The sequence below is a fragment of the Lytechinus pictus genome, chromosome 10 (assembly GCF_037042905.1).
Source record: "Lytechinus pictus isolate F3 Inbred chromosome 10, Lp3.0, whole genome shotgun sequence".
NCBI lineage: Eukaryota > Metazoa > Echinodermata > Echinoidea > Temnopleuroida > Toxopneustidae > Lytechinus > Lytechinus pictus.
Window position 1 is genome coordinate 28,190,421 of NC_087254.1, and position 10,506 is coordinate 28,200,926.

A 10,506-nucleotide genomic window follows, 5' to 3' on the forward strand; every position below is an offset into this window, starting at 1 on the left:
TTGATATAATTGGACAATAAGCATTGTTGTCATGGCAGTTATATTTGCATAAATTACCATAAGCACCGGGTGAACTTTCAATGAAAGCAACATGGTTCTAATTTCTCCCTATTTATTAACTGGTGAATGTATACCAACATGAAATCTACTTTGAAATAAAATCCTGTATACTCAGATTCTTGTTTTTTAATGAACTCACCATAAATAGTGATAGCTGTGTGGTACTCATAACATATCATCAAGCCCATTTTAGTATATTGCAGACATGTACATGTATATATTCAGCAATTTAATTTTGGTGTACCCCAAGGAAAGCCGAGTACACCCATTTGTTTATTATTATTTTGTGTACAATAAGAGAAGCTTAAGGAAATACTGGTTTAAACAATAAACTGTATGAGGCTAAGATTTAGATCTGATTTCCTCTTTCATTTTATATTAATTTCTATTGTTGCGAAAGTATTATTGAATCATCTTCGAGACCCTGAGTGTGAAGATTGGTACCAATCCTGGACTAGCTTCAAGGGTTGACGCGGGATGAGAGAAATGTTGCATACTTGCATGACTAGTTCAGATTAAAAGATTATTATGTGCAGTCATTTTTTGGAGATTGGAAAAGCTATAGATAGGTGGTTTCAAACCGCCTCGATCTCAAGAATCCCCCTTAAAAAATACCCATTAATTATTCCTGCATTCACACCGCCCCGAAACATACCCTTCGAGATAACTTCCTGAAGTTAGGAGCATGTGCAGTATGGTCTAATAAGCAGGCAAGGCGCGAGATTCAAAACCACTAGCCCAGCAGCCACCCACGGCGCCCGCGCCCAACACCACGCTGGGCTAAAAGTTCCCGTAAATTGCTTTCACATTGCCAAAATACCTGCGAACTTGGAAAAATCCCCGCGAAAGTTCTCATTATTTCGCCAAGTACCTACTATTTAGCGGGTATTTTCTTTCGGGGAAATTACGCATAGTTTGCTTTCACATGACCAAAATACCTGGTATTTTCTGATCGGGGTAAATTTCCCGATCAGAGAATACCTGGAAATGACGAACTTCGAGGCGGTCTGAAACCACCTGATATCACGTGAGCAAGAAAAGCTTGAAATTACACCAGTGATGGCTTGTTTTGATAAAAGAAAAGAATGGACAAGATGTCTACCACAGACACCCCCATGCACTTTGCAGGTACTTACTTCTTGGCATCCTCACAGGAAGTCGTGCCCATGAGTGGGCCTATGATCCTGGTGTCACAACCTGAAAAGATAAAATGAAATATAAGTCAATACAATAATGGTCAAAATGGTCAAACAAAATACTCTACACGTTGCAGATCATATAATCCCAAGTGAAGTGACAATTTGTAAAGAGCAAAAAAGCAATCTGACATTTTGGTCATTTCTGGAGCCATCTATAGTCAATACAGTACGTAAAAAACCACCAGCACAAGAATGCTTTGCATATACATGTATGCATTAAAACTGCACTAATTCCAGACAGTACCATACATGCATGTTCTTAGAAGTATAAAAGATGCAACACAGGAACAGAGGATTACACATTGTATACTCGTACTGCACGATAATGCAAAAGTACCATCGTGAAAATGCTGGACAGCATTGGAGTTGTCCTCAAACTGCTAAAATTGTCAAGTGGAAAACAATCCTGGAGAATTGTCCTCAAACTCCTCCCCAAAATGCCAAAAATATCCATAAACCCTTTTCTGAAACTACAGATTGGAAATTTCAACAAAAGTTCAGCCCTGTAATGTGACCTTTGTCATTATCAGGTGCCCGGGACACATGGGCACCTACATCAGACCACCAGGCGCTCAAAAAAGAAAAAAAGAATTCTTGACTGCGAGTTGAAAGAGAATCTTTCGGATTGACTCTGTGTGATTCACGTCTTTCATATGATTTTATTTCAAAACGTTTATGCTGTCATCTGCAAATACTTGTATCATTGTTCATTGATTTAGATATCTTGGGAAGAATTCCACATGGGTCCCTTTTGTTTTTGTGATAATGGAAAATACAAATGATCTTTGCTTGTGGAAGGCTAGCGAGGTGATTGTGCGTGCATGATAGGGTGATCGAAGTAGGTTTTCAATGTGTATTTTCTTTTACATGTATAATGAAAGTTTATTACAGGCGCTGAACACTGAACTCCGAGAGCTCAAAATTTTGAATGAAATCGGAGCACCCGGCCGGACCCCCAGGAAAGAAAGTTAGTGTCGAGCCCTGGACAAACAGTTGGAACAGAATTGTAAACCTAAATCTAGAATGCGCAATTACACGTAAATGTATTTCTAGTAAAATTTCCTGAATGTTAGAATAGAAAAAAAAAGCAAACTTTGGATCATAAGCCTAACTGTTCATCATTGTTCCTTTACATACAGGTAGGAAGAAACAATTTTGAATCACATTCTCAAGAGTCTTACAGAAGCAGGAGGTGTAAAACTTGCTATGTTTATGACATTACTTAGGATCATGACAACAGTGTGCTGTCTACATGTAAGATAGGGCATACTACATGTAGTCAGAAATCTTAAAGTCAAGGATGGCATCCCACAAGGATCAATACTTGACCCTATGTTATCTGACATGTAATTTGTGTCACCTGATGACCTTATGACAAATTCTCTGGCACAGATGACACATTTCTGAGATACAAAAGCTGAATTTATGATAACAATTTAACATGTATCATTCCACATTACACATTGAAAAATGTATTCGCTTTTGTTGAAAAAAAAATTGTCCTACATTGTTTATGATGAAGCTTTTGTTAGCCAAACTTATGATTTTCTCAAGCGGTTGGCTAGCTTTGTATTTCTAGTGAAATTTGTTGATTAGAATTGAAAGAAGCAAACTTTGGACCATACATGTAAGACTAACCGTTCATCAGTGTCTCTTTACATACATGAATTACGGTGCTTTAGAGCTAGAATTATGATCAGAAAATATGATTTTGTTGCTGAAATGTTAATGAAAACCATTCACAGATGGGGAAGAAGGAAGTGACTTTGTGAAAATGGAATGTGCAGCGCGAATTCAAGAACCCGCGAATATGTTTGAAGCCGCCAAGCGCAAAATATATTAATCCCGCGACAATAACAGCATTTACAGTATACAGTACTTACTTAAATGTATTCGCTTGAGTTGAAAAAAAATATTCCTACATTCTGTTTATGATAAAGCTTTTGTTAGCCAAACTTATATAATTTTCTCAAACGTTTGACTAGCAGATTTTCCTTTTTCTACTTTTTTTTAATAATCTGTTAAGTTTCATAATGCAATGTTCATAATGAAAATGTTTATATCTCTATATTTTTAGGACTATGTAGGGGCCCCATTCACAAAAGTTTTTCAGTTACTGATGGGGTTGTTCTGCTCAGGATAATAAATGAATATTGAAACTGAAAGTGCACTAAAGACTTTGAAGAAATGGCATCTGAAATTGATTAAGCATAATTCAAATGTAAGTATATTAAGTGAATTTAATGCCCATATTTAAGAATCTTTCCAGGCCAATTATATTTCCAAAAATGTTCTTTTCAATTTTGTTGTACTTGCTGGTGATGCTCTCATTTTTGAGTAAATAAGTTTTAGGAACATTATGCATCAAGCAGATGAATACCAGACTTAAAGCCATATATTTGGTATAAAAGGGTCAATAATTTGAATTATACTCAATTATCATTGAGTATAATATAATTATCATTGACTGCAGTATATAAATCCTAGCCATGGCGTGTTTTCCTTCAGCAAGAAATTTATCCACACTGTTCTGCTCTCGACCCAGGTGAGGTGAATGGGTACCCGGCAGGATCATTTCCTTGATTGCACTGAGTGCCGGTGATGGTAGCCTCTTGTCGAGGCCCTGTCGGCTGCTTACCGAGCAAAGCGAGGGATATATGTAGCGAAGCAGGGCCTCTTGACATCTGAGCCGAATTTCACGGACTTTCTTTTGTTTTGTTTTTACCAATATTCGGACCAAAAACTGGTCAGTGAAAATCATCCAATGAGAGCGCCGGCTGCTATGACGTCATGTTGAATATTAATGAGCTCATCTTGAGTGGCGACACGTGGATTCTTGTCGAAGAGTGACGACGAAATATCAAAGAGCATTGAATATGCCTCTAAAATGCGAAATATTGACAAATTTAAGGATTTGCAAGTCGATGAAATTGAATCTGCACTGAAAGGACTAGATGTTTTTGTAAATCTACCCACAGGATATGGAAAAATGTAATCTTTCATGTGATTCCACCCCGGATTCCACTATGCGTCGATTATCGATCTCCGCATGGAATGCTGGAGTTGAGTTGTTCAGTTAGTGATTCCCCTTGACTCGAGTCTGACCAGGCCGATCTCCCGGGAAGTTTCGGGGCGGTGATGGGTCTGTTACGGCTAGTACTAGTAGTAGTACCACTACTTGTAGCATTTTGCTGGTTATATCCCCTTTAGTGTCCCGCAATTAAATGAATCCCCTGCTAGAATAGTCCCTGAGAATAGTGGACTACAAGTATTCCGAACCCCGGACGAAACAGCTTTGACATTTCATTATATTAGGTGACCTGTAATATTCATGACTCATGTATATTCATTATGAAGACATTCCTCATGAATATATAATTCAGCTCAGATGTCAAGAGGCCCTGGCTCGCTGCGCTCGCCAGGCCTAATTCGCTCGGGAAGCAGCCGCCAGGGCCTTGACAAGAGGCTACGGTGATGGTAGCTCGAGCTAAAGCTGGGGTAATAATAGCAGCGCTTTGTATCCTCAGGCAAAAAGCGCTTTATAAATCCAGCTATTATTCATTATTATTGTAGTAGCCATTTGATCCATTTTTTTCAACCATCAATTCCCTGTAAAAATGTAAATATTGAAGTCAAACATATATAGCGCCCTCTCTTAATATTTTAATTTTCCTTTATAAGGACTCTTAAGGCATTTAGCACACAACTTGATTTGATATCAAGAAACTACAGATAAAGAAATGCAATAGGCCCTTGGAACATTGAACTAGAGATGTTTCAAATTTATCCTGTAAACACATTTTTATTTTATATCCTCCACATCATTACAATTTTAGGACATACACATTTACAAATTGGAATGATAGCTACATTTTGGGGGGATTTACCAAAGCAAAAAAAAAGGCTTTAAGTTGCCGCAGAAAGTCATTTGAAAAGAACACGTACTGCATTTTGGTTACAAATTGATGAAATATACATAAATTTGAATCTTCAGGGCATGCCAATCTTAGCACTCAATGAAAATTCTCCCATCTAGATCTACTCATACCACAGCAAGTATCAAACATGAATGAAATGAGACACGTAACCCTCTTCTTTTAAATTTTGATAAAATGTCTTAGCTTCGACCCATATTTTGCATGGGACAGAGATTTTTCTCCCCCTCTTAATTATAGACCTACCCTATTTTTGATGCATAGATCAAGACCGGGGGTGGGGGGGTTCTCTGTGTGCAAAAAAACAACCCTAAACAAGTTTTTTTAAGGCTCCATTTACACATTTTGGCCCCAAAACAAGTTGTTGCCAGAATTATGACCCCAAACAAGTTTTGTCTGGGGCCCGAACACTTTTCAGAAACGAGGAGGAAGAAGCCCCGGGGAAAAAACATACCCTAAACACATTTGGCTGATCTTTAAAAAAAAAGCTTTTGGAAAAAATATACCCTAAATATGTTTGACCATTGACCAGTCTTTCAAAACCACTCTTTTTTTGAAAATCTGTGTTTTTGATACCCCTAACAAGTGCACGCGCGGCCCACATCCAAAACTGAAAAAACACCCCTTTCAACGCGTTTTTGGTCACGCATGTGTACAGTGATTTGACTGGCCCCTCCATGATCTCGACCTAGATCTAATTTTTTTCGGTATTCCAGATCTAATAGGTAGACTTGAAATTTTATAAAAATACATAGGCCCCCTATGGTATATTCCACAGCACTTCCCACATCCCTCCAGTACATCCCTTCCCCGCACCCTTTAATTCCCCAGCACACCACTTTCAAAACCATTTCTGAGAGTGAGACTGAGGCCCCTGTATTGAACCTGGCTATTCACCGTCCATCTGTAACGTTAGGCTACTGGAGTACTGCAGCTGCTGCTGTCCCAAGCAGACCTCGCTTACAACAATTTAGTGTCTTACATGAAATAAACCTCGAAAATTCATTAGATCTACAGTAGTATAGTGAGTGATTGTATTACCGACCGGCCTTGTATTACCGAACGCACGCATCATACGCATCAGAAAATAAATTCATATGCTCAAAATTTTGCAACATCCTTCCAAAGAGAACTTGAATAGAAATTGATGAAAAATGATCAAAAATACATTTTCAAAGTCTTAATATTCTATCAATAATAAAATATGGTCAAAATAGCTCATAAGTGTTTTTGTTGTTTCCTCAACTTTTCCCATAGAAAACACACGTTCGGTAATACGATACCTTTTTCAAGTGACCAAAATATTTCACGTGCGAAGAAGGGTCCGATTAGAAGCTAATATCGTAAAAAGGACAAACGATTTCGGCAAAATTTTTACATATTCATATTTTGTAGGTAATTGTGTATTTATGTTCAAAGTTTTGTGAATTTTATGAGTATAATGTGTTTGATATGATTGAATTCATGATAAGTGTTCGGTAATACGATCCACTACCATAGTAGTACATGTACGGTATATCTACACACAAATCACAAAATTTGCAGTTCATGTTTATTGTTGCGAATAGAGTCATGTTCTTAACAATAACAATAACACTATCACTGACTTATGACTATGTTAACAACACTCTACAGAACAGTTTATGACAACAAGCTTGTTATTGTCTTGAATATTGTTAATTTTTATTTTGTTTGAAATTAAATTGAATTGAGATTGTGTGCAGTTTGAATCATGAATGGCTACATTATTTGTACATGAGAAGAGTCTGTTAGATAGTCTAGATATAGAGTCTACAATCTAGATCAAAGTAATTTCACATTTTATTAAAGTCGGGTGCTCTGCTCTGCCAAGTGTCGTCATGGCCGTGGACTCTTGACTTTAGTCTTGGCCTGGCCCTGCCTGCCGGACCGGTGCCTGACGTCCATGCACGGCAGCGCAGCCGAGCCAGTCACAGAGTCGTAGAACCACTCGGTGGTTAACTGCAATGCATTGCACGCGGCATGCATTTGTAATGTATTGGAAGCGCGTTGGCGATATAAAGCGATGCGATGGCCGATTGATAAATTAGCGCTCAAGACTTGAAAATTAACTGAATGAAAAATGGTAGTCCCAATAAACAATCTAAACACCCACACAAATACATCAATGTAAATTGACTCACCAGGAGCACGGCAATTGCATTTTTTGTCGATAATAAAAATACGAATTTCCCGAAACTAATAATCGGATTCCGATGTCCGCGTACGTACGTACAAAAAGCTATGGTAGCTGCAAAAAAAATCATGCGAGTGAGATCGAGCGAGGTGCGCTGCTGAGCATGAGCTGCGCAAGTAATATACTACTGTACATTCAATAAAAAAGGGGTAACGGTATTACAGTCACACACACAGTGCCTTCCATCATCATCGAACAAAGTTGTAAACATCCCTCACATTACATTAACTTTCTTCTCGTTTTAGCCATTTTTTAACGGACAGCCGGTTTGGGTAGGCCCACCGATGTCAAACCTGTTAGACCAAACGAAGTCTATTATTATGTAATATAGTAGAACATTATTATCCCACACCCAGCACAGGTAACAATTACACTGTAATAAACGCGTTTAATACGCGGACATACGATGTGATATGATTCACACAACATTTCCTCAACGTTGCAGCTTAGATGTATACATCGAGGGTCTTTGCATGTCTGGCAACAACAATCCAATGCCGTCTGGCAATTAATCTATTAACTCAGACGTTGTTTCGTTACTATTGTCCCAACGTAAGTAGGCGGTAGGCCAAATGCCTTTTTGTTTCAACGTTGTCTGTAGGAACGACCCTCCAACGCTGCCCGAACGACAAATGTGTAAATTATTCCCATAAACATGTTCATTGACTGTCAATGTAGCATTCTCTTCTTTGTGTAGTGCGGGCCGGTGTGTGTATGGTACGTGTGTTACATGTTGAATAACTATGCGAAGCCCCCCCCCCCCCCCCCCCCACGGTAATGTTATCAATAATGATAATGTTGAGCCCGGGTTGAGCCGTCTCAGCCGTGCATTATTCGTGCAATAATAAATAAGACAGTAGAACTATTCAAGCCATAGGAAAAAACGTCACATTTTGTTTCGTTTATTTCTTTTCCTTTCTCTTGCCTTTAGTGTTGCTAAGATAGTTTATGTAATTGCATGCGTAAAAACTACAAAATGTAATTCTTTGTCGAGCATAAATTTTAATCATGCCATTATTTTCTCAGTGATTTTTTTTACCTCGACACTGTTTATATTGATATAAGTATACAAATAAAACTTGAGGATATTCATGTCGATTTATGTGTCTTGTTTAAGTCGGACATCAACATTTTTCGACGCGAATTTAATACTGATATGATGATTCAGACCCAAATTATTTTTTCTTCACTTTGGATTGACCATGTGCATGTAACAAATTTAATAATGAAAAGAGATATGCGAATTTCAATTCAAATTTTATATGCGCCATTTTGAAAAGAAGTTTGCCTATAGCCTAAAATTTGAATGATATCCTTATAGCTTTAATGTTCCCTTGATGATTTTAGCGAGACGTGGTTCGACTAGCCTGATAAACATACCCGTTACTCGAGTTGAGGGGTCTGATGGCAAAGCCTACAATACTTTGTGTGCTGAAGGCCCTTTCACTTGTAAGTTTTATATATGAGATAGTTTTTGTGTGAAGGCCCGCTTGTTGATCAAAGTTTCAATCCGGGTCTGTGCGGCCGACAGACCGATAGTATGGCAGCAATAAACATGATCGAAGAGAGATGTGGTTGCCCTGCTAATGCAAGTTTCAAAGAATAAATGGACATATTATATCCAAATCATATTTTCAAATCCATTTTATAGCGAGTAATATTTAAAGACCGCATTTAGATTTTTTTTAAAAAGGTTCCAATAAGAGTATTGCTGATGTCTTGACGTAATCGCGTGAAAATCTATACTTCACTGGGATATCAGTCTCTCATCTACTCTTTGGGGAGAATGAATGAAATTTCACTACATTAAGATACCTTCAATAAATTTAACTCTGTTAAATGTCTGTTAATTCCGGTTCATTCTAAAGTCAATCCAAAGTGAAAGATGCTTGACGAAAATAAAAAGGGGAGGGAAAAGCTATATAGTGAATCAAAATTCCCTTATATTTTTGGCGTATGTGAAATTTCGGAAACGAGTGAGTACGTCGACGTTCGTCCAACGTCGTTTGCCAACAATATATATATCAACCTATGCCGTGTTATCATGCTTTTCCAACAACAGACCAACAAACCAGTTTCCAACGTTGTGCCGTCACCGTGCCATCGCGTATCCAACTTTCCAATTCTCTTCCCAACCTTTCGACACTCGCATCATTGTTGTTGGTCCATTTTCCAAAATTGTGCCATCGTCACCTGTCAGGCTTTCGACTTCCCAAACATAATCAGTTTCCAACGTTATTAACATTTTACCATTGTTGGTTACCCACAGAGACATTCCAACAAAGAAGTTTCAAATGTTGTACCATCGTCACCTGAGCGTTGTACGTGGCGTGCGCCTGTAATCGAAGCCGTGGGGAAGTTACAAATTGATGCAGAGGTTCGAGCCCTGGTCACGTCTTTCGGATGGTGACGTTAAAGGTCGGTCCCAGACGTAAATAATCATATCTGATTGATACACGTCTGACAAAACTCAAATACACACCTATCGACTAATTCCCATCTACTTGGTTCTCAACGTTGCATGCGAATATCATAATAAGCCAGTCTGTAGTTCCACTCTGCGCATGATAAGAAGATCATGCGCATGATCAGAGGAAGGTCAATGGTACTTCAGTGACATGGTGGTGTAAAATTCAATGAGATAAGCACCAACTTTGATGTCTTGATTTTTCATATATTCTTTGAATTGTGTTTTTTTTTTCATTTACATCCACAAAAACACAATGCGTCCACGAACGACTGGTATTTTACAGTTTGCCAAGCACATTGTACAACATGATAGGCTTATAATATGCATTCAAAGTAGAAATGCAACAAATACCTTCATAGATCGAGTGTTCATTAATGTGCTATTCTATAGTCACCTGGTCTATTCAATTTCTTCATCCTGCTATGAAAGGCATGCTTACGTAATATCTTGCTTTGAAATCTGCCTATAATGAAAGAAATGAGTCATTTGACCAAAATTGTCCATGAAGGAACTACGAACTGGTCTATTGTTTGCCGTCCAACGGCTCTCTATCAAACCAGTTTCCGACGTTGTGTCGATCATCGTCACATGCCCACCAAGCAAACTTAAGTTTGGTTCATTTTCGTA

General features: G+C 38.2%; 1 protein-coding gene across 7 annotated transcripts in view; it reads right to left on the minus strand.

Moving 5' to 3' along the window:
• LOC129269404 (uncharacterized) overlaps window positions 1–10,099 on the minus strand; it is a 52,626-nt gene extending 42,527 nt beyond the window's left edge. Inside the window, exons 1-2 of one of the 7 annotated variants that reach the window (XM_054906900.2) lie at window positions 9,892–10,099; window positions 1,197–1,257 (exon numbers count right to left, since the gene is read on the minus strand). In XM_054906900.2, the coding sequence (XP_054762875.2) occupies window positions 1,197–1,206 (10 nt within the window). In that variant the 5' untranslated portion in view covers window positions 1,207–1,257; window positions 9,892–10,099. Of the gene's footprint in view, window positions 1–1,196; window positions 1,258–7,012; window positions 7,146–7,356; window positions 7,536–7,814; window positions 8,105–9,659 lie in introns of those variants that run through there. The other 6 variants (XM_064105719.1, XM_064105718.1, XM_054906899.2 and 3 more) reach the window with 6 other exon arrangements.
• Window positions 10,100–10,506: the final 407 nt, after the last annotated feature.